Source organism: Trichosurus vulpecula, chromosome 2, assembly GCF_011100635.1.
Source record: "Trichosurus vulpecula isolate mTriVul1 chromosome 2, mTriVul1.pri, whole genome shotgun sequence".
Taxonomy (NCBI): domain Eukaryota; kingdom Metazoa; phylum Chordata; class Mammalia; order Diprotodontia; family Phalangeridae; genus Trichosurus; species Trichosurus vulpecula.
Genome location: NC_050574.1, coordinates 145,085,838 through 145,111,362, shown reverse-complemented (window position 1 = coordinate 145,111,362; position 25,525 = coordinate 145,085,838). Strand labels below are relative to the sequence as shown.

Genomic DNA, 25,525 nt, shown 5'->3' with positions numbered 1-25,525 from the left:
TTCCTAATATGGGATTAATAAAAGCAAATGCAGCATTACCATATGAGGTATACACAACTGTTGTAGCACAATGTCAGATGTTAAATTTTTTTTTGGTTTTCTATCTTTGTATCAGATAGCAAGTAAGTTGAATCTTTACACATTCATGATTGCTTTTTAAATCTTTTATCTTATATTTATTTAATATATTACTTTTTCCCAATTACATTGGGAATTACATAGAAAAGGCAAGCAATTTGATATAAGTTCTATATGTGCAGTCATGGAGAACATATTCCCATAGTAGTCATGTCGTAATAGAAAATACAGACCAAAAAAATACCCCAAGAAAAATAAAGTTTTAAAAAGTGTGCTTTGATCCGCATTTAGATTCCATCAGTTCTTTCTCTGGAGATGAATAGCATTTTTCATCATGATTCCTTCAGAATTGTCTCAGATCATTGCATTGCTGAGAATAGCTAAATCATTCACAATTGATCATGACACAGTATAGCTGTTACTATGTACAATTTTCTCCTGTTCTACTAATTTTACTTTGCATCAATTCATGTAAGTCTTTCCAGGTTTTTCTGAGAGCACGTTGCTCATCATTTGTTATAGTACTGTAATAGAATTCCATCATAATAATATGTCACCATTTCCCAGTCGATGGGTATCCCCTCAATTTCTAATTCTTTGCCAGCACAAAAAGAGGTGCTATAAATATTTTTGTGCATATAGATCCTTTTCTTTTTTTTTTTTTAAATCTCATTGGAATACATTGCTGTTTCAAAGAGTATGGACAGTTTTAGAGCTCGTTGGGCATAATTATAAATTGCTTTCCAAAATGGTTGAATTACTTCACAACTCCATCAATAATACATTAATGTGTCAAGTTTCCCATGTCCCCACCAACATGTGTCATTTTTCTTTTTGGTCACATTAGCTAATCTGATAGGTGTGGGGGATACCTCAGAGTTGTTTTAATTTTCATTTCTCTAATCAGTGGTGATTTAGAGCATTTTCCCATATGATTATAGATTGCTTTGATTGCTTTGAAAATTGCCTGTTCATATCCTTTGACTATTTATCAATTGAGGAATGGTTCTTATTTTTTATAAATTTGACTCAGTTCTATATATATTTGAAAAATGAGACCTTCATCAGAGAAAGTTGCTGTAAAATTTATTCACAGTTATGATTACTGTGTATTTCCCTCCATCCTATTCCCCTTCCCTGTTTATCCTAATCTTTTCTCGTTTTACTCTGTCCATCCTCAAAAATGTTTTGCTTCTGACTACTGCCTACCTCAATGGGCCCTCTCTTCTACCAGTCTCCCCCTTCCGTTGCCCCTTTTTCCCTTCTACTTCCCACTTCTACTATTTTGTAAACAAATCAAGTAGTTGACAAGCCCTTCATTATTTTCTTTTATTTAATTTGCAGAACAAGTATTTGTTTTAAACTGGGAAACAATTTTATAAATTTATTTTTCATAATCTATATTTTTAAAAAATAATCACTTTATGAATCAGAATGTATTTGAAGATTTTGTAATGACATTTAGAGTATTTAATTTTTCAAAAATATACACCAATTTTGCAAGTTTTAGGAGGAATTTTTGTTGTATAAGGAGTTTGCTTCATCTTTATTATTATTATCACTAAGAAAAATGGTAATTTCTTATTTTATCCCTACCAGCTTTTGAAATATTTGGCATAAGAAGTCCAGGTTTTTGCAGGAATATAGAGGTCATCTGTGTTCTGTCTCCATAGCTGTTTTTAAGCAAGTTTAGTTGCTTTACTTGTGTAACAACTTCAAAAACTGCATTAGTTCCTTCTCACTTTTATTTCTCATTATAAATATTATATGTGGATTGTAGGCAACTAGCTGGCATGGTAGAGAGAGCACTGTGCCTGGAGTCAGGAAGACATGGCTGGCTTAAAATGCATACTAGCTGTGTAAACCTGGGCAAGTTACTTAACCTTGTTTCTCTCGGTTTCTTCATCTTTAAAATGAGCTTGTATAAGATGTACCAAGATTAATTTCATCCATATCAGTAGCTGCAGGTAGCCCCACTATATATCTTAATGAATGACACTTTGAAATTGTACAAGCAACTTTCTACTATACAAGAGATTATTTGGTTATTTGAGATTCTTTTTGGTTTTGCTTATTAAAACATATAATTTTCTCTGGAAAATATGGAATCTTCCCAATATATTCTCCATATACATTTCAAGGAGTCATTTCAGTTTATTAGCTTCCATAGTGTTTACAGCTATTGTTCATAAAACACACACATACACACACACACATACACACACACACATCCATCTTTCCTCTCCATCACAGTATTTGTGAATCCCTGTGATTAACATGGTGTATAATATTTTCTTTAGGCTCTTTTACTTTTTGTTTCTGTATTTCCTCTACCTTAACTATCTTTTTTGGCTTCTCTTGTACTAATATCAGCTGCTACAATGGATTTTTTCTTTAAACAGGTAATATATTGTCTATTAAAAATTAGAGACAATAGCAAATTTACTACAATTAAATTTAAATTAAATTGATGAATACTACAAATGATTTTAACAGTATTAGAATTATTTCAATTTTTGTTTCAGGTTTTTAAAAATTGCAACTTTTTGGAAATCAGTCCATTACATTATACTAACTAAAATGAATGGTGTTGAGAACTATAACAGTTAAAATAGCACTTTTAACTTCAACACTCATACTGTTTAACTTCAAGTTTACACATTTCCTGTATAATATACCTAGACCAATTTATTATGATCATGTCAAATTACATCCACCTTGAAATGTGATGAAGCTGACTCAAATTTTACTTCATTTGTTCATAGTGCATCAAGTAATTCTGGGTTGCATTTTCTATTCATTGTAATGAATCTATCATGTTTGTCTCCCTTTTCTTTAATTTAACATTTTCATTGAAAAAAATAGGTATATGAATACAGGCTTTTAAGTAGACCATTTCTAATAAGCTTGGTGATTATTCCATGTCCCTCTTCCTAAAATGGTTTTATTCTTCCCCCATGGGGGGCATGTCCCACAATATGGAAAACTCTAGCAATGTGAATATGGATTTGCATTATTATCCGTATGATCAAATGGGGTAGAATCACTGCTCAGAGCAGATAATGGAGAGAAGGAATAACTCAGCTCCTGTTTTGCTTACTTTCTTGGCTGTAAACCTTTGGTCTAGAAAGTATAAATTAAAAAAAAATGAAATCTAAGTGAGATGGATTATAAATGGGGTGATAGAAGCCCTCAATGAGTTTATGTCCCCAGGCACATATGAACTATAGATTTACAAAGGAACTACCAAACATGATTATTGGCCCACTTTTGCTGCTTGTAGAAAAATCTTGAAAATGAGAGATGCTATAAGCTTGGAAAAGAGCAACTATCCTAATTTTTTCAAAAAAAAGTGGTAGAAGAACAGAATCTTACGTTTATGAGCTAATGAGCTTGACTTCAATTCCTGGGTAAATTCCTGGATAAATAATATATTATTAAAGGGGTTCTGTCTGCATGTAGAAGAAAAGCAGTAATCACTAAGAGCTGGAATTTCTTTATTAAGTGCTATTTTAACAGGATTAGCATGCTAGTAAATGTGGGGAATGCTATAGACATAACATTCCTGTTTTTCAATAAGACATAACAAAGTGTCTCATGTTCTTTTTCTGCGTATGATGGAGAGATGAGGTATAAGCTAAGATGATAAAATTAGAAGGACTTGAAGCTTAACGACTGGATGAAATGGATAATACTAATGATGATGATGATAATAATAATGATAGAAGGGAATTAGCATTTATATAGTACTGTATCAGTAAGGCAAGATTCATGACCTTGAGGATGACCATGACCATGCCTGTATGTTTCGTAATCACAAAGTATGAAAAACTCTCTAAGTAGAAGGCAGAGGAAGTATAACATTTATTTAGACACCAGAGTGTCAAATCCCAAGACCAATAACTTCAGCTTGATATAGCAGTAATTATATTCCAAAACAAGTAAGCCCACCTCAGTGTAGCGACAAGGAAATTATAACACAGTATTATAGCAAGGAACCAAGTTATCCTGTAACCTTCCCCCCCTGCTAGGGCCTTCCCATAATTAATCACTCATGAATCCCAACTGTATGCTTGCCTGCATCCTCTCTTGCAGTTCTGAAAGCCCCTGCAGTTCTCAGAATCTTTGCAGTCTCCTGGATTGTCAGTTCTCCAGTCTCTCCATGCTGTAGATTCTCAGTTCTTTGATCTCTGCAATTCTCTGGTCTGCACTCTCTGCTCTGCAGTCTCTCTCAATGCTGGCTCTCTCAATGTCTGCTCTTCAACGCCCTCTTCATGCCTGCTGCCTCAGTGTCTTCTTGATGTCTGCTTCTCAGTTCTGCTTCTCTCACACTCTGGGCTCTCCTCATATACAGTTCTAACTGGCATCTGATTGGCTAGAACTCAGGTCTCTGATTGACTGAATTCATGCACATCTGATTGGGTAGAACTCAGTGCACATACTATTGGCTCTGATTGTAATGCCTCTCCTTAGGGCCCTGAGGGCTTCATACCTCTGGTGACCTAATTAGCAAAAAGGCCTGGGACTTCCTAAGTAAAGGGTGTAAGTAATGGCCTTATTGAATGGGTGGGGAAGATCTTTAATCACATTAACACCACAAGTGCCTTAAATGTTTGGAGGGAGGTATCTAGTGGACTACTCCAGAGATCTATTTTGAACTCTGTGCCATTCAACATTTTTATCAATGATTCAGATGAAAATCCATAGGCATGCTTTATTAAATTAGCAGATGACATGAAACTGGGAGGAACAGTTAGCACATTGCATGATATAATCTAAAAACATCTCAAGAGGATACTCTGACGTGCTGAAACCAATAAGATAAAATTTGACAGGGATAAATACAGATAAGCATATAGTTTGGTACTTCTGTGTCATGTACATAATAGGTGAGATATGGTTAGATAACAGTTCACAAAGAAAGGGATCTGAAGGTTTTACCTATATTTAAAACCTAAACTTCAAGGATTTCAGAATTCTGAATACTTTGTTATTATTCATACCACCATTTCAAAGGAAAATGTAAAGGTCTGCATTAAAGGTTTAATTATTTTAAGGCCATTTTTGTTCATTTGTTTATTCATATTACTGTTATTTTCTACCACATATTTTGTATATTACTTCAAGGTTTTGTTTGTTCCCTTTGAGTCTATAAAGAAAGTAATTACTGACGTTTAAAGAATAGGAATATTCTGTATTCAGATAGCAAATTTTCCTAAATCATTTTTCTCCATCTTAGATATCCCTATATTGAATATTTTTCTGATAGTAATGTACTACTTTCAGGAGAAATATTGCTAACAAAAACAAGCAAACAAAACCCCACAAAACCTTTTCAAGCAGTATTTGGTTTGTCCTTGACTTTACTTTTCTTAAGTAACTTTGCCAAAGGAAAATTTCTTTTACTGAATTTTAGGACTTGCAATGGAGATTTGCTTCTGCAGAATAAAGTGGCAATAATGGTCATCAAACTGAAGCAACTGAGTATTGACTGAAAGCCGTTAAATGTAATAAAATTAGTTTATGCTGAGTTATTATATTACATAGTACATAATTTTACATCACTTTATTAATTATGCCATTGTTGTTCCATTCTTAATTTAGCAAACAGAAACTGAGAAATAGGAGATAAATGTATTTTGTAACCAAAAACCTCAATCAGATAGGCAATTGGATCAGCATAAAGACTAATGATTTCTGGATTTATCCACTGAGCTCGAATATATTAATCAATTTTCTTGCTTGATCATAAGATCCACTGCAGTGGACTTATTTTCCTATTTAAAATAAGAGCTTCAAAGCCTTTGAAAATGATATTTTGGTCAGTTTTGTTCCATATAATCAGACCTAACTTGATTTAAAGGGTTATCATTCACTTCTTAATTAAATAGGCACATTTCAATCAAGTTTTTGTTCCAAGTATTCCATTGAAATTTCACTTTTTTAAAAATTTTTTCTCGATATTTATTTATTTAGTATTTTCAGTTTTCAGCAATAATTTTCATGAGTTTGAATTACAAGTTTTCTCCCCATTTCTACCCTCCCCCCCACTCCAAGATGGCATATATTCTGATTGCCCTGTTCCCAATCAACCCTCCATTCTGTCACCCCACTCCCCCCATCCCCTTTTCCTTTACTTTCCTATAGGGCAAGATAGATTTTTATGCCCCATTGCCTGTATATCTTACTTCCTAGTTGCATGCAAAAACTTTTTTTTTGAACATCTCCTTTTAAAACTTTGAGTTCCAAATTCTCTCTCCTCTTCCCGTCCCACCCACCCTTCCTAAGAAGGCAAGCAATTCAACATAGGCCACATGTGTGTCATTATGCAAAACCCTTCCACAATACTCATGTTGTGAAAGACTAACCATATTTTGCTCCTTCCTATCCTGTCCCCCTTTATCCAATTTTCTCCCTTGACCCTGTCCCTTTTCAAAAGTGTTTGCTTTTGATTACCTCCTCCCCCTATCTGCCCTCCTTTCTATCGCCCCCCCCCCTTTTTATCTTCTTCCTCCTTCTTTCCTGTGGGGTAAGATATCCAATTGAGTGTGTATGTTATTCCCTCCTCAGGTCAAATCCGATGAGCAAGATTCACTCATTTCCCCTCACCTGCCCCCTCTTCCCTCCCAACAGAACTGCTTTTTCTTGCCACTTTTATGTGAGATAATTTATCCCATTCTGTCTCTCCCTTTCTCCCTCTTTCAATATATTCCTCTCTCATCCCTTAATTTAATTTTATTTTTCTCGATATCATCCCTTCATATTCAGCTCACCCTGTGCCCTCTGTCTATCCATATATATATGTGCATATACATATACATACATAAGCATACATATGCATACACATAAACACACACACACATATATGTATATTCCCTTCAGCTACCCTAATACTGAGGTCTCATGAATTATACACATCATCTTTCCATGTAGGAATATAAAAAAAAACAGTTCAACTTTAGTAAGTCCCTTATGATTTCTCTTTCTTGATTACCTTTTCATGCTTCTCTTGATTCTTGTGTTTGAAAGTCAAATTTTTTTTTATAGAGGGGAAACAGGCCACTTCATTTATAGATCACAAGTAGCAGGCAAACTCCCTCTCTCTTTTTTTTCCCCTTGTTTTTTTTTGGGGGGGAAGGGGGGAAGGCAGGGCAATTGGGGTTAAGTGACTTGCCCAAGGTCACACAGCTAGTACATGTATCAAGTGTCTGAGGTCAGATTTGAACTCAGGTCCTCCTGACTTCAGGTCCAGTGCTCTACTCACTGCGCCACCTAGCTGCCCTGAAAGTCAAATTTTCTATTCAGCTCTGGTTTTTTCACTGAGAAAGCTTGAAAGTCCTTTATTTTATTAAAAGTCAGTATTTTGCCTTGGAGCATGATACTCAGTTTTGCTGGGTAGGTGATTCTTGGTTTTAATCCTAGCTCCATTGACCTCTGGAATATCATATTCCAAGCCCTTTGATCCCTTAATGTAGAAGCTACTAGGTCTTGTGTTATTCTGATTGTGTTTCCACAATACTCAAATTGTTTCTTTCTGGCTGCTTATAGTATTTTCTCTTTGATCTGGGAGCTCTGGAATTTGGTGACAATATTCCTAGGAGTTTTCTTTTTTGGGATCTTTTTCAGAAGGTGATCGGTCGATTTTTTCAATTTCTACTTTACCCACTGGCTCTAGAATATCAGGGCAGTTCTCCTTGATAATTTCTTGAAAGATGATATCTAGGCTCTTGTTTTGATCATGGCTTTCAGGCAGTCCAATAGTTTTTAAATTATCTCTCCTGTATCTATTTTCCAGGTCAGTGGTTTTTCCAATGAGATATTTTACATTGTCTTCCACTTTTTTATTCCTTTGGTTCTGTTTTATAATATCTTGATTTTTCATCAAGTCACTAGCTTCCACTTGCTCCAATCTAATTTTTAAGGTAGTATTTTCTTCAGTGGTGTTTTGGACCTCCTTTTCCATTTGGCTAATTCTGCCTTTCAAGGCATTCTTCTCCTCTTTGGCTTTTCGAAGCTCTTTTGCCATTTGAGTTAGTCTATTTTTTAAAGTGTTATTTTCTTCAGTATTTTTTGGGGGTCTCATTTAGCCAGTCATTGACTTGTTTTTCATGGTTTTCTCGCATCACTCTTATTTCTCTTCCCAATTTTTCCTCTACTTCTCTAACTTGCTTTTCCAAATCCTTTTTGAGCTCTTCCATGGCCTGAGACCAGTTCATGTTTTTCTTGGAGGCTTCTGATGTAGGCTCTTTGACTTTGTTGATTTCTTCTGGCTGTATGTTTTGGTCTTCTTTGTCACCAAAAAATGATTCCAGAGTCTGAGTCTGAATCTGAGTCCATTTTTGCTGCCTGCCCATGTTCCCAGCCAACTACTTGACCCTTGAGTTTTTCGTCAGGGCATGACTGCTTGTAGAGTAGAGAGTACTTTGTTCCAAGCTTGAGGGGTTGTGCTGTTGTTTTCAAGCTATTTCTACACAGCAAGTTCTGCCGCATCAGTGCTTCTCCTCCCCCAAGAACCGCCAACCTGGACTGGACTCAGATCTTAAGCAGGCTCTGCACTCCTGCTCTGATCAGCCACTTAATTCCTCCCACCAGGTGGGCCTGGGGCTGGAAGCAACTGCAGCTGTAGTTCTGTTCTCAGAGCTGCACTACCCCTGCTGCCCCCAGGGTGGTGGCCCAACTGCGAACTCCTTTTACTCCTCACAGCTTTTCCCACTAACCTTCTCTGTTGTCTTTGGTGTTTGTGGGTTGAAAAGTCTGGTAACTGCCACAGCTCACTGATTCAGGGCAATAGGGCCTGTTCTGCCCATCTTGTGGTCTGGTTGGTCTGGGTGCAGCCTAAGCTGGACTCTGCTCCCCTCCGCTTCCAGCTCCGTGGGATAGACCTTATCCAGTGACCATCCAGGCTGTCCTGGGCTGGAGCCCTGCTTCCCTCTGCTATTCTGTGAGTTCTGCAGCTCTAGAATTTGTTCAGAGCCATTTTTATAGGTTTTTGGAGAGACCTGGGTGGGAGCTCATGCAAGTCCCTGCTTCCCAGCTGCCATCTTGGATACACCCCCAAAATTTCACTCTAGATTGGTTTCAGTGAGCCATCTAATTTTCTCAAATTCTCACTTTACTGTTTTGTTGTATTTGACACCATTGACTATACAATTTTTCCTTTATTGTCCTTGTGTACTAGCCTAGCCTTCCTTCTCTTTTTCTGATTTTCTTTCGCATTTTTATTCTTCTCCTTTTTCTTATCCTCTAATGCTGAATGTACCCTGTCTTGAACTTCAACCCTATTTCTTTCCAAGGTCTCTTCCTCGGAGTACTTCTGTTCTTTTTTTTTTCATTTATGAATTCCATGTAAATGACTTTTAAATCTCTTTTTTTATCTGCCTTGATCTCCTAATCTCTTCTCTAATAAATCCAACTGCGTATTTATTAATCAATTATACCTAGTTAGAAATTTGGATAAAGTCTTAAGAGTTTGCCTTTTGTATTATTGAAAAGATTGAGACCACATAAAATGCACACCTCAGTTCTCCTCTTTCTCTGCTTTGAAGCTTTCTAAATCTTTTTCCTCTTACAAGTTTTAGAGAAAGAGATGACTCTTCTCATTGACAAGACCAACACTTCTATCTTCTATATTGAATCTATACCCTTTGTACTCTATAACCTCATTCTATCTTTTCTTCAATTAATTTCTGTTCAGTTAAAAATATTAACACTTGTTCTGTAGAGAATGCTGTCCACTAATGTTTGGAAGGATATTATATTTAGATAAGCCATAATCATTAGCTCAATGGAACTTAGTAATAAAACATACATTTATAACGTATACAAAATAATATAGTATGTGTTATGGGTATCTATAATATACTTGTGTGAGGAAATATGAATAGAATATTGAGCAGGTATGAGAGTCAGGGTGGGCCTAATGGAGAAGATGCTGTCTGATGTGGCATTTAAAAGGTGGATTGTAGTTGAGCAGGAAAAAGGTGGAGGGAGGACATGCATAGAGAACAGTGTGGTTAAAGACACAGTGTTGGTACAAGACAGATTTGGAGGAATATAAAGAATAATTCAGTTTGAATGAAGCATAGTTTGAGATAAGAATAAAATGTCAAAGTTCTACCAGATTTTGAAAACTTTGAATGCAAGACAAAGATGTCTGAATTTTATTCAACAAGCAGTAAAAAAACTCTTGAAGACTCTTGAGCAGAAAGAGTGATATGATCAGGCTGATATTTAAGGAATAATAAATTGGCATTATTTTGAAAGGATGATAAAGTCAAGAGTAGAGTTGGGGCAGCTTTTTGGGATGTTATTCTCGTTTTCCAGGTAGGTAGTAGTGAAATCTTCTCTCTACTAGGGTTGTGGCAGTGGAAATCTAGAGAACATACGGTGGGAGAGAATCAAGAGAACTTGTTAGATAATTAGAGATGAAAGGCAAGGGAGAAGGAAGAGTCCAGGATCAATTAATCAGTCAGCATGCATGTACTCTGCCAGGCAGGGGAGATGTAAAGACAGAAGTGAAATACTCTTCCCTCAAGGAGCTTACTTACATTCTATAGAGATCACAGGGAGGGATAGAATTATAAGAAGTTATTATTGGAGAGAGGAATCAATTTTTTGTTTATCTTATTTTTGGGAAACATGACAATGACCTTTAATCTATTCTAACTACTTGTTCAATTAGTTTCTTTTTTAGTAGTACTTTATTTTTTTCCTATCACATATAAAGACAATTTTCAGCATTCATTTTTATAAAATTTTTAGTTCCAAATTTTTCTCCATCCCTCCTTACTCCCCCCTCTTTCCTGAAACAGTAAGCAATTTGATATAGGTTGTATATATGCAATCATGCAAAATATATTTCCATACTAGTCATAGTTGTAAAAAAAGAAACAGATCAAAAGGAAAAAAAAAACAACAAAAAAGTGAAAATAGTATGGTTCCATCTTCACACAGAGTCCATAAGTTCTTTCTCTGGATGTGGATAACATTTTCTATCATAAGTCCTTTGGAATTGTCTTTGATCATTGTGTTGCTAAGAAGAGCTAAGTTATTCATAGTTGTTCATCACACAATGTTGTGGTTACTGTGTATAACATTCTGCTGATTCTGCTCATTTCACTTTATATCAGTTCATAGAAGTCTTTCCATGTTTTTCTGAAATCTGCCTGCTCATCATTTCTTATTGCACAATATCAATTAGTTTCTTGAAGACTGTGCTTCTGGGTCTATGATCAGTGATATTTACTACTCAACATATTAATGAATATTTAGAATCTACTTTGGTGTAATCATATCCTAGTCATGTTACTTTCCTTACCTCTAATGATTTTCCCACTCTTCTCTAATATCCACATCACACCCATTATTCAACTCCTATTTCCATCAAGCTTGCTGTGAATAGCCTAGCCTTTGTTACTTTTCCCCTATTTTTTCCCCTATATTTTTCATGTAGCATCTATAACCTATAACATGGTTTAGACCTAATCATAGTATAGGTAGTTCATTTAAAGACCTACAAAATTTGCCTCCAACCTACCTCAAAGTTAATAGATGTCAACTATTTTTTTTAAACTAAATTGTGGAAAGAGCATTGGATTGATAGTTAAGTAATAGAGGTTTTAGTTACCTCATGGGATTTGGTGATTGTGGATAAGTCATCTTAATCTCTCTGATTTTGTTTCTCTGGTAAAAGTAGGATGAGAGAGATCAATAAAATTATTACTTAGGATTTTTTCACCTCTGAAGTGAAGTAGAATTTACTTTAGCCACTCTTGTTCTTGGTTTATATAACCTTGTAAATTCCATGAAGGCATTAATTCTTTCATAAGAATTGATATAGGTTGTATATACGCAATCGTGCAAAATATATTTCCATACTAGTCATAGTTGTGAAAGAAGAAACAGATCAAAAGGGAAAAAAACAACAACAACAAAAAAGTGAAAATAGTGTTCATCTGTAATTTCCCCATACCTCCTGGCATAGTGCTAAGCAAATCTTCAGTACTGAATTTATTTGTTAATTGATCTATATAGTGATGACTCATAGTTTAAAACATAATAAAGTGATAGAGTATATTTATAACAGATATCATATGTTTGTTTGTCAACAGAATATGACTTCTGGTGCTTGCAGAGTACTTCCTTCGATTTTGAATGCTATCATTAGTCATGTCAGCATTTCCCCTACAAATGACAAAGTATCACAAATTTGTTGAGGACTTATACAGAAAAAGACAATGTCCTTTTCTCTTGAACTTTAGTGTGATTCTGCTCTGCAATGGGGCAGTGAACTGGAGCTCTGGCTCTGGATTAGGAGAACCTGTGTGGGAATATGAGCCTTCAAACAGGCCAGTTCACTTGTCAAGGCCTCTGTCTAATTATCTGTAAAATGAAGGGGTTGAATTTTAGGAATTTTTAAGGTCCCCTCAAACTGTAAATTGAATCCCATGATCTTATTATCCTGTGGAGTGGCTACCTTCCCAACAATATACAGGCCCGTGGTGAATTAAAACGAAGGTGCAGCAAAACTGCATTAGATGCTTCTAACTCCAACAGAGGGAATTTCTCCTTAGTAAAGACAGAAACTTGCTCTGTTGGAAAAATAGAGCATTGGGAGAGCTGGAGGGGATTTAAAAAAAATCTATTGCATTAGTGTTTTTTCCAGCTTTTAAGCCAATGAATTGTTATTTTAAAGAATCACGTTCTTAGGCATGTATTAATGAAATGACATGTGTTCTTCTTCTAGAATTCAAACCTGATTCACCAGAAAGTGTCTCCACCTAATGAACGACAAGGATCTCCCATATTATCATTTATTGTTCTTGAACAGTTCAATGCCATTCGTTTAGTGCAAAGTGTCCATCAGTCACTTGCAGCTCTTAGTAAAGTGATCAGAGGCGCGACACTTTTGAGTTCTGAAGTACAAAAATTGGCAAGTGCCTTGTTAAACCAAAAGGTAAGCTCTTTGTAACTATGGAATAGAGAGGCCACAGTGTCTGACTATATCTGATTTATCTACTATCTTATTAAATGTACAAAAGGAAATGTCATGGTTCATACCAATTCTATTTCCAAATAATTAAGCTATCTAATAAAAATAAAGAGGGATCGGAATGTGCACTTATTAAACACCTGCTCTGTACCAGGCATTGTATTAAGTACTTTTATAAATATTATCTAATAGCATTAGTAAGAACTAACATTAATATAGTTCTTTGAGGTTTTGATGTTATATAATATCTAACTTGATCCTCGCAGAAACTATGAGCTAGATACTATTATTATCCTCATTTTACAGATGAGGAAACTGAGAATGAAAGAAGTTAGTGACTTACTTGTACAGGTTATTCAGCTAGTAAGTGTGAGGCAGGATTTGAACTGGTCTTCCTGATTCTAAGTCTGGCACTCTTTACACTACACCACCTGGTAAGACAGCATATAAAAGCAGTTAGGATTGCATCACTCACTGATGTTAGTCTGACTCTTATGGTGTGATCACACCACCAAGTGTGTGTTGACAGGAGAAAGAGCAGCAGAGTCAGATTAGAACATGTTGTGGCAGCTAAGTGCAGATAGGTGGCTTTTCCTGGATGTCTTTATTTATGGTCTTGTATTGCATGTGTCCCTGGAGAAAGTATGCATGAGATTTTATTTTGAGGAACCGTAATATCTGCAAACAGTATACACCAAAAGACTTGAACAGTGATGACTATGACAATGTCAGCAGTGGCTGTGTTCTTGCTAACACTTTGTTAACATTTCATTGGGTCACAATGAATTAATGGAAGTTTTATACTCAGAACACAAATATACCATATCTTTTAATCACAGTCTGTAAGATATCATTTCCTTCCCCAATCTTGGGAAAATACTTATTGGACATTTTGCCCCTTTTCCCCATATATCTTGGGGAAAGGCTCAATTTAGAATAAGGTTTGAGTTCTGTTTCAGTGTATTTGGTTTCCTTCGCAGTCCTGTATATTTTATTTTAGACATTTAAAATATTATTCTGAGAAAGGGTGCATAGACTCCAGTAGATTGTCAGAAGGCTCCATTATACAAAGAAGGTAAAGGGCTCCTGTTTTAGAGAATTTTTCCTTGCTACTTATGTTTTAATTGATTTTTATTTTCCTGTGTTTTCCACAATATCTGTTAACAGCCATGGTTATCAAAGTGCTACAAGAAATATATCTGCATTTTAATGTCTTCAGTTGTTTCTAAGCACGAGGAAACGTTGTCAATCATGAAATCTTATTAGCAAGATGAATTCTCCAGTGAGAGAATGTTATATATCACTATCTTCAGTAGATTTGGCAAAAACAGCTCAGACCTTAGGGGAGAGCCAAAGAGATATGAAAGATAGACGCAACCATAGCAAATAAGGAAGGCTAATGTATTTTTTTATAAAAATCATTATCATTATCTCACTGTCGGTAAAAGTGACACTGAGAACAAAGAGTTCTGAAACTGTTTTTCCACAGGAGAAAACTTTATACTAAAAATTAATCAGAAAACTATATTTCCTAGAAGCCTTAGCCTTCTAATATTGTAGGGCATTTTATTTTGTGAAATCTAAGAAGGCAGCCAACAATAGAACTCATGGCTTCAGGTGTTGATACACAAAGGCATAATGCATACATAAAGTTTATATGTAAGATAAACTACCAAGTCTAACTCAAGGAAGCAAATAGAACCCTTTAAGGTATTACTAAATCTTGGATAAATCAGACTGATGACTAGAATATGGGTCCAGAAGGGTATATCTAGCTAACAATTATATAATGTTTACTCTGTGTGAGACACTATGTTAAGTACTCTATGATTATTATTTAATTTAATCCTCACAACAACCTTGGGAGGTAGGTATTATTATTGTCCCCATTTGATGCACAAGGAAACTGAGGCAAACAGAGGTGAAGTGACTTTCCTAGCATCACACAGCTCGTAAGTTGATATATTACTAAGAAATTATCTTCTTATTAGGTTGGGTTTTTTTAAGGATTTTTTTTAGTTTTTTTTTTTTTTCACTAATGTCTGAGGCCAGCCTTGAACTCAGGTCTTCCTGATTCCAAACCCCAAGCTCTATCTTCTTCACCACCAAAGGATGAGAGTAGAATATTATAATATGTAAAGATGTATTCATGTGAGGAAATTGATGAACCAGTGGAGGGATAACCATGGTAGGCAGTATTTGGGTGAAGATCAGCAGGGGCAGAAACAGTTTGGATGCTGATCATAGAGTCAATATGATCAGATTAAGCTGTAGAGAAGAGGTTTCAAACACACAGCCTGTGGGCCACATTGAAGTCCACCATATTCCTGTGTGTAACCCAAAACAGATAAAAATATTATTTAAATAACAAAATAAATAAAAATGTAATAGAAAATAGGTAATATTAATATGTGATTTTTTGAAGTCAATACGGGACCCACAAGGATCCTTTTGAATAGTTTAATGGCCTTTATTTCTATTTGAGTTTGACATCAGTGTTATAGACCACCTGAATTGGAAGATGGAAAAGATGAAGATTATAGGAAACATCACAAATATAGTAATTGCAAACTTGAATTATTTGGAAAAATCATTTGGAGCTCTTTCTCTGATAAAATCACAGGAGCTAATAATTTCTTGGCCTGCCTTAACGATAATTTCCAATCCAATAAACATTTACCTACTATGTGCCAGGCACTATGCTAAGCGCTGGGGATACAACTAATAAAAGGACAGTCGCTGCCCTCAGTGAGCTTATGATCTAAAGGGGAAGACAGCACCAAAAAGGAGGCAACAAAGCAGAGGTGGAGAGGGGAGGACAACAGGGAGTACCCAGCATGGGACTATCTTGTTCTATGGAGTTGAAACCAGGCATGGCCGCAGATGGAAGGTGCGGTAAGCTGAGTCTATTTTTTGCCCTCTGTAAATCAAGGCATTGGGAGGAGTTTGGTGTGCCACTCTCCTGCCTTACTTTCAGAGGGGAGAGGAAGATGAGGAGGTAGTGCCATTCAAAGATTAAATTAGCAGCATGGTAGTGATTTTAGAAGTGATGAGCTTAACTTGAAAGGGGTATTTTTCTCTGTGGACCTAAAACCAGTCTGGCCAGCAGATACGAAGTTGAGAGAAGAATTTCATTCTTCAAAAGAGAAATCAGTCATAGGAACTGAATTTCTCATCTGATTTTCACCAAAAGGACTGGTTGGTTGGGTACAAATTATTGAAAAACTTGGTGCACAAGTGATGTAACATATCAGAGGATGATAAAGCAGGGAATAACCTGACATTCACTGTAGATTTGGGTAGAGCAGATTTCAAAACATTCTAAAAATTATAAATAGAATCCCTCAGTGTGAAATTCTAGAGAATGTCATCCCAGGAGGGATGGGAATTTCTGAAGTATTAAAATTTGGAGACCTAAAGAGAAATGATTGTGAAGAGGAGGAAAAAAAAAGGCTGGGGTTGGGGGAGGGGGTGTTGTTGTCCAAAAGGACATGGGCAGGAAACTGAACTTAACCAATTTAGATTTTTAAAGACATGTTCAGTAGAAGATATTGGGCATATGATGAAGGAACATTTTTAAAATGTGTCATGGTCCTGCGAGAATAGTATCAGAATTGTTAAAGTTCAGAAGGAGCTAGTAAAGGAAGTTCAGAGACAGAGAGTGATAAATGTTTTAGTTTCATTGAGTAAAAGGATATTTCCACTGTCCTAGGTAAATGTGACTATAATAAAGGATGGCAGAGAGAAAGCAGAGCTGCTCACCATTTGCTTTTTTTTCTGCCAAAGATAATACAAAGACAAATTCTAACAGAAGTTGATAGTCAAGATAAATAGCACCTCCCTCATTGACTCACTGTCCTACTCACCACAGCAGGTATTCAACTCTTTTAATGCTTTTTAAAACCACTCAAGGCACCCCCTCCTCCCACTCACTTAGTAGGGGACCTGGCCTCATAATTTACCAAAAAGAAAAAAATTGAGCCTTTTCACCAAGAGCGCCCCCTTTTCCTCATTTCTTATCATTTAGGCATCTTCTCTTACTATATTCTTCTTCATCCCTGTCTCATATAAAGAGGTGCCCTTTCTCCTTGCCAGGGCAAAGTCTTCAACATGTACCCTAGGTTTCATCCCCTCCCACCTTCTTCAGCAGATTGTTCCCATTTTGATCCTCTCTGTCTCTGTCTCTCTGACTGTCTGTCTCTCTGTCTCTATCTCTCTGTTTCTCTCTGTGTCTCTGTCTCTATCTCTCTCATTATCAGTCGCTCTATCTACTAGCTCCTTCTCAGCTGACTACAAAGACTTTCATGACTCTCATCCTTAAAAACAAAAGTTGGATCACTTAATCCAACTGTCCTTTCTAGCTGTTGTCCTATACGTCTACTCTCCATGGCTAAACTCTTCGAGAAAACCATTTATATTAGGTGCCAGCACTTACTCTCCTGTCACTTGCTTCTAAACCCTCTGTAATCTGGCTTCCAGTTTCATGATTCAACTGAAATTGCTCTCTCTAAAGTAATAATGATGTCTTAGTCGTCCAATCCAGTGGTTTTTCTCAATCCTCATTCTCCTTGATCTCTCCACAGCCTTTGACATGTTTATTACTTTCTCCTCTTTGATATTCTCTCCAAAGTTTTTGTAAGACCACTCTGTCCTGTTCTTATGCTACTAGTCTGACCCAGCAAAGGGTCTTTATACAGGTCACACCCGCTGATGATGAGTGTCCCTCAAGTTTGTTCTGGGCCCTGTTCTTTGTTTTCTCTATAGTATTTTTGGTGTTCTCATCAGCTCCCGTATCACTCAGGCATCCAACATGGTTAAATTATCATCTCTATGCAGATGATTCCCAGATATCTTTATATCTTTATTTATTTTGAGCTCTAGTCTCACATTGCTAACTTTCTTTGGATATCTTGAATTGGATGTCATATACATCTGGAACTCAACATGTCCAAAACCAAACTTATTATTTTTCCTTTCACAAGCCTCCCATCCTCCCAACTTTTCTGTTACCAGCAAAGGCTTCACCATCCTACCAGTCACCCAGGCTCACAGCTTTGGTGTCATTCTTGATTCTTTACTCACTCACTTCACATATCTAATCTTTTGTCAGTGCTTGTTGTTTCTACCGTCACCATATCTCTCCTATACTTTACCTTCTCTTCACTCATAAAGATACCACTGTGTTACAGGGCCTCATCACCTCATGCCCAAACTATTGTAATCTTCCTGAATCAAGACTCTTTCCACTCTAATACATCTTTCACTCATCCACCAAAGTGATTTTCCTAAAGCCCAGTTCTGACCATGTATCTCCTCTACTCAATAAATTTCATTGGCTTGTTATTACATCTAGAATCAAGTACAAAATTCTCAATTTGGCATTTAAATTTCTTCTCAACCTAGACCTATCTTACCTTTATGGTCTTACACTTTTCTCTCCTCTACATATTCTTAATACTCATCTTTACTGGTTTACTAGCTCTTTCTTTTTTTAAATTTTTTTATTTAATTTATTTAATATATTTAGTTTTCAGCAATGATTTTCGCAAGAGTTTGAATTACGAATTTTCTCCCCATTTCTACCTTCCCACCCACTCCAAGATGGCGTATATTCTGGTTGCCCCATTCCCCAGTCAGCCCTCCCTTCTGTCATCACACTCCCCTCCCATCCCCCTTTCCCTTCTTCTCTTGCAGGGCAAGATGAATTTCTATGCCCCATTGCCTGTGTATCTTATTTCCTAGTTGCATGCAAAAACTTTTTTTTTTGTTTTTGAACATCTGTTTTTAAAACTTTGAGTTCCAAATTCTCTCCCCTCTTCCCTCCCCACCCACCCTCCCTAAGAAGGCAAGCAATTCAACATAGGACACATGCGAATCATTATGTAAAACCCTTCCATAATACTCATGTTGTGAAAGATTGACTGTGTTTTGCTCCTTCCTAACCGATCCCCCTTTATTGAATTTGCTCCCTTGACCCTGTCCCTTTTTGAAAGTGTTTGTTTTTGATTACCTCCTCCCCCTATCTGCCCTCCCTTCTATCGTCCCCCTTTTTTATTTTCTTCCTCCTTTTTTCCTGTGGGGTAAGATACCCAATTGAATGTGTATGGTATTCCCTCCTCAGGTCAAATCCGATGAGTGCAAGATTTACTCATTCTTCCTCAGCTGCCCCCTCTTCCCTTCCTACAGAACCGCTTTTTCTTGCCGCTTTTATGCGAGATAATTTATCCCATTCTATCTCTCCCTATCTCCCTCTCTCAATATATTCCTCTCTTATCCCTTAAATTGATTTTATTTTTTTAGATATCATCCCTTCATATTCAACTCACCCTGTGCCCTCTGTCTATACATATACATATATATATATATGTATTTATACACCTACATATATACATAGATAGGCACACACATATGTATACACACACACACACACATATATGCATATTCCTTTCAGCTACTATGATACTGAGGTCTCATGAATCATACACATCATCTTTCCATGTAGGAATGTAAACAAAACAGTTCCACTTTAGTAAGTCCCTTACGATTTCTCTTTCTTGTTTACTTTTTCATGCTTCTTTTGATTCTTTTTTATGAAAGCCAGATTTTCTATTCAGCTCTGGTCTTTGCACTGAGAAAGCTTGAAAGTCCTCTATTTTATTGAAAATCCATATTTTACCTTGGAGTATGATACTCAGTTTTGCTAGGTAGGTGATTCTTGGTTTTAATTCTAGCTCCATTGACCTCCAGAATATTGTATTCCAAGCCCTTCAGTCCCTTAATGTGGAAGCTGCTAGATCCTGTGTTATTCTGATTGTTTTTCCACAATACTCAAATTGTTTCTTTCTGCTGCTTACAGTATTTTCTCCTTGACCTGCAAGCTCTGGAATTTGGCGACAGTATTCCTAGGAGTTTTCTTTTTGGCATCTTTTTGAGGAGGCAATTGGCGGATTCTTTCAATTTCTATTTTACCCTCTGGCTCTAGAATATCAGGGCAGTTCTCCTTGATAATTTCTTGAAAGATGATATCTAGGCTCTTTTTTTGATCATGGCTTTCAGGCAGTCCAATAATTTTTAAATTCTCTCTCCTGGATCTGTTTTCCAGGTCAGTGGTTTTTCCAGTGAGATAGTTCACATTGTCTTCCATTTTTTCATTCCTTTGGTTCTGTTTTATAATATCTTGATTTCTCATCAAGTCTCCACTTGCTCCAATCTAATTTTTAAGGTAGTATTTTCTTCAGTGGTGTTTTGGACCTCCTTTTCCATTTGGCTAATTCTGCCTTTCAAGGCATTCTTCTCCTCATTGGCTTTTTGGAGCTCTTTTGCCATTTGAGTTAGTCTATTTTTTAAAGTGTTGTTTTCTTCAGTATTTTTTTCAGTATTTTTTTGGGTCTCCTTTAGGAATTCATTGACTTGTTTTTCATGGTTTTCTCGCATCACTCTTATTTCTCTTCCCAATTTTTCCTCTACTTCTCTAACTTGCTTTTTCAAATCCTTTTTGAGCTCCTCCATGGTCTGAAACCAGTTCATGTTTTTCTTGGAGGCTTCTGATGTAGGCTCTTTGACTTTGTTGATTTCTTCTGGCTGTATGTTTTGGTCTTCTTTGTCACCAAAGAAAGATTCCAAAGTCTGAGACTGAATTTGAGTGTGTTTTTGCTGCCTGGCCATGTTCCCAGCCAACTTACTTGACCCTTGAGTTTTTCGTCAGGGTATGACTGCTTGTAGAGTAAAGAGTACTTTGTTCTAAGCTTGAGGGGATGCGCCGTTGGTTTCAGAGCTATTTCTATACACCAAGTTCTGCTGCACTAGTGCTTCTCCTCCCCCAAGAACCGCCAACCTGGACTGGACTCAGATCTTAAGCAGGTTCTGCACTCCTGCTCTGATCAGCCACTTAATTCCTCCCACCAGGTGGGCCTGGGGCCGGAAGCAACTGCAGCTCTAGTTCTGTAGTTGCACCTCCCCCTGCTGCCCCCGGGGCAGTGGCCCGAACTAGGAGCTCTTTTCACTCTGTCCCCCGTGGCTTTTCCCACTAACCTTCACTGTTGTCTTTGGTGTTTGTGGGTTGAGAAGTCTGGTAACTGCCACAGCTCACTGATTCAGGGCTCTAGGGCCTGTTCTGCCCAGCTCCTGCTCTGGTTGGTCCTGCCGCTGCCCATGCTGGGCTCTGCTTCCAGGCTGTCCTGGGCTGGATCCCTGCTTCCCTCTGCTATTTTGTGCATTCTGCAGTTCTAGAATTTGTTCAGAGCCATTTTTATAGGTTTTTGGAGGGACCTGGCGGGGAGCTCACAGAGGTCCCTGCTTTCCAGCCACCATCTTGGCTCCGCTCCTACTAGCTCTTTCTTATAAACAGCTGTATTGGTAATTAAGGGGGGCTTTTAGCACTTATTCAACCAAGTGCCCTTGAAGAGTTTGGCCTTTGTTTCCTTGATTAAATTAGGAGTAATTGATGACCTCCTTGCCTCAAGGGAATGTCTAGTTTACAAGGGTTTGAGTGACATGTTTGTGATATCAGAAGCATTTAGATCACTTGGGTTTAAGTTACATTTTTGTGACACTTTTAGGTCATGTGGATGAGTCGCATGTGGGACTCACCTTTGAACCTGAACAGGATATATAAACCCAGAGATTGGCGTTCTCCCTTGAGGCTCTCACTCCTTGAGGAGTGTTGGCGTGGGACTCTGGGCAGCTGCTCTAAGAGCCTCCCAGCTTGTCAACCCAGATATTGATGTTTTCTTGGTAACTATGAATTGTGATCTGGTCTGTTTGTATTGTGTATGTTTGTAACTTGTTTGTATTTGTTCTGAAGTTAAGGGTGCTGGCTTTTTCCCCTGAACTAAGTGAATGATATTTTTATGTTGGATTGAAATAAGATTGTTAACCCCTTAACATTATTTTCCTTAATAAAGCAGATCAAAAGAAACTGTTCTGGCAGCATTCTTGTTGTTGGGCTTGTGTTGGTCTTTCACCACCACAACAGCTGCTAGCCAAATTGTTGCAACAAAATGGTGTAGTCGGTAGAATCTGCAGATTAAAAGGAAAGTATGGTGTTTTGGAGTACTGAGATGGTGGTTGAATGTTTCCCAGTTTTGAGGTGGCTCTTTGTACTTGGGGTTGCAATGGTTCTATGGAGCCCCGGAGTAATAAAGGCCTGAAGGAAAACAGGCCAGTGGCAATGATGGGAGTCGTTTCCTGAGAGGCCAAGAGCTTTTGTTGCAACTTAAATGCGACTTAAACCCACGTGGTCTAAAAGTCTCTGATGTCACAAACATGTCACTCAAACTCATGTAAACTATGCTTTCCCTTGAGGCAAGGAGATCAAGAACTCCTAATTTAATCAAGGAAACAAAGGCCAAACTCTTCAAGGGTACTTGGTTGAATAAGTGCTAAAAGCCCTCCTTAATTACCAATACACTAGCTCTCTATCTCTTGACTCTGTGCCTTGGTCATCTCCTGTGCCTGGAATGCTCTCTCTCTATTCAGCCTGATCAAATCTTACCTTCTTTAGGCAACTTTTCCCTGTCCCCCACTTTTACTACTATTACCTTTCCTCTGACATACCTTCTATTTGCATTAAGCATATCTTCAATGTAAATAGTTGTTTGTGTGTTGTCTCCCCCACCGTCATGTGAGTTCTTTGAGGGTAGGGACTGTTTCTGCTTTTCTTTGTATCATTAGAATTTAGCATAGAACCTGGCATATAATAAGTACTTTAAAAATGCTTGGTGACTGACTACTCCAATCAGAGGCTTAGACAGACAGCACTCCAGGGCAATGAAAGGATGGCTGGATGTCATTTCTGAACCAGGGATCTTTTAGAGATACTAGAGAATAGGAGAGATACCTTGGGACTGGAAAACAGCAAATGTTCCATTTTTTAAAGAGGAAGAACTTGGTGTCTACAAACTAATTGATCATTTGATTTTTATTCTAAGAGAATCAATTACAATACAGTGTGTGATCATCTAGAAAATAAAGTAGTGTTCACAGAGATCTAGTATGACGTCATCATCATCGTCATAGCTAACATTTGTATGGAACTTTTCAAGTTTGGAAAGCATTTTGCATGTATTTTGTTATATGATCTACACAATAAACTCAGGAGGTATGGGGCTGTTGTTATAACAGAAGTTGAATCATACAGCTAATAAGTGTTAAAGGAAGAATTTGAACTCATTCTTTCTCATTCCAAGTCATTCAGTTAGTCAGGCTGTCCATCCATCTCCATCTTGATCCAGCCATTTCATTTCTTGATTTCATTTTTTAACAGTGGATAGAGTGCTGTGCCTAAAGTCAGGAAGACTCATCTTTTTGAATTCAAATCTGGCCTCAGATACTTACCTGCTTTGTGACCCTGGACAAGTCATTTAACCCTATTTGCCTCAGTTTCCTTATCTGTAAAATGAGTTGGAGAAGGAAATGGCAAATTACTTCATTATCTTTGCCAAGAAAATCGCAAATAGGGTCTTGAAGATTCAGACTCAATTGGAAAAAAAACAACCAAAAACCCTTGACTTATAAATCAAGGGAATGTTGTCACTATAGTTTGCTATATTTTAGTTAGCACTTGGTAGAGTCATCCTCCTTTTGGGAATAAAATGGACAAATATGGAATAGATGATGTATAGGTAGATGCATTATCTAATCAGTTGGGCAGATCCAAAGAGTAGACCTTGGAACATTAAGTTTCTAGTGGATTGATGCAATATTCTTAGCAATAAATTGGACACTGGTATAAATGTCATGCTTATCATTTGTAGATGATACAAAGTAAAGAAGGATTGCTAATATAATGGATGACAGGAAGATCTGAAAAAGTTTTTTACAGGCCATATCTAATAGGTTGAAATTTCATAGAGATAACTCTAAAGTCTTACATGTGAGTTCCACAAATATTTATAAGTACAAGATTGGAAAGGCATGGCTAGATTGTAGGTTATCTTAAAAAGATATGGGTGATTTTAGCAGGCTGTTAAGCTCAACTTGATTTAATATGATATGGCCAATAATCTTAGTCTGCATTAAGAACAGCATAATGTCTAGAACTAGGAATGTGATGGTTGTGTCACTGCATGCTTTTTTAGTCAGATCATATTTGGAGCGTTGTGTTACGTTCTGGATACCACACTTTAGAACTGGAGTATTCAAAGGAAGACATCCAGAGTGGTGATCATGCATGAAGGCGCTTGCAATGTTTAGGCTGGAGGAAAGAAGATTTAGAGGATACCTGAGAATTATTTTCAGGGTTTCATATGGAAGACTGGTTGCACTTGTTTTGCCTATTCCCAGAGGGCAGAATGAGGTACAATGGATGAAAATTGGAAAGAAGAAAATGCAGGCTTGGGACAAAAAGAAGCTTCTTTATTACCAGAAAGATCCCAAAGTGGATTAGCCTCCATTTTGCAGGTAGCTGTTTCTTCCTCACTGGGAGTCTTCAAGCATAGCCTTACTATGTGTGGGTATCTTGCATAGAGGGCTCATGCTCAAGTGGCCATCCTCTGAGATTCCTTCCAGCTCTGCAGTTCTGAGATTGTTTTTCTGCTGAAGTTCAGTCTTCTTGAATACTCTTATCAGTGCTTGATATTTCCTCACATTGTTTAGGAAATACCAACCAAAATGAGGTGAAGCTCGAGTCAATTCACAAGTGGAAAAAACCTAACTAATATATTCTCCATCTATGTTATATTTGAAAACTTTAGAAGTTTTAACTTTTAAAAATATTTTTTATGAAAGGCCAGAGCTCAGAATGCTTGGAATTATTCCTCAGTCACATTATCAATTTTTCCAAATGGAATCCCTACACTTAAATTATTAGAAGACAACTGGCCATCGGTATTTCTAAACATTTATATACAAAATATGACTATTGTTATAGTTTCTAATAAATATGCACTTGAGACACATTTTAATTCAATTCAACAAATGTTTGTTGAATAATTATATGTGCTATTTGGTGTATTTGGTGCTAGTAATGATACACGGAGATAGCTATGACATAAGTCCTGCTCTTAAGAAACTTATTATCTACTAGAGAGTCTAGGTTCATAGATTTAGAGCTGGAAAAGACTTCAGTATGGTCCAAAGCCTTCATTTTACCAAGGATGAGAGTGAGGCTCAGGTAAATTAACTTGCCCAGGGTCACACAAGTAACTTATATTAGAGGTAAAATCTGAACTTAGCTCCTCTGACTCTAGAGCTAGTATTTTTCAGCAAAAGAGATGCCCAGGTACATCATATATGATGTTAATGATGTGAAGGTCATGGATATATAAATTAGCGTTAATTTTTTTATTTTAGTGGATTGCAAGCTCAGGATGAATCATCAGGATAATATGGCAGTCAGAAGAGCTACCAAAGTTTTAGACTGTACAAAGAGAGGCATAATGTCTAGGATCGGGGGAGGGTTTCATTTCCTTCTGCTGTGGTCATAGCTCATTTAGAATCCTATGTTCTACTCTGGCC

At 37.0% G+C, this 25,525-nt stretch overlaps 1 protein-coding gene across 2 annotated transcripts in view; it reads left to right on the top strand.

Annotated features, from left to right (window-relative positions):
• The window catches only part of DYNC2H1 (dynein cytoplasmic 2 heavy chain 1), a 414,726-nt gene that overhangs the window by 317,173 nt on the left and 72,028 nt on the right, over positions 1–25,525 (top strand). For both annotated transcript variants that reach the window (XM_036745232.1, XM_036745230.1), the window contains one exon: positions 12,824–13,033. In XM_036745232.1, coding sequence (XP_036601127.1) covers positions 12,824–13,033 — 210 coding nt within the window. The remainder of the gene's footprint in view (positions 1–12,823; positions 13,034–25,525) is intronic.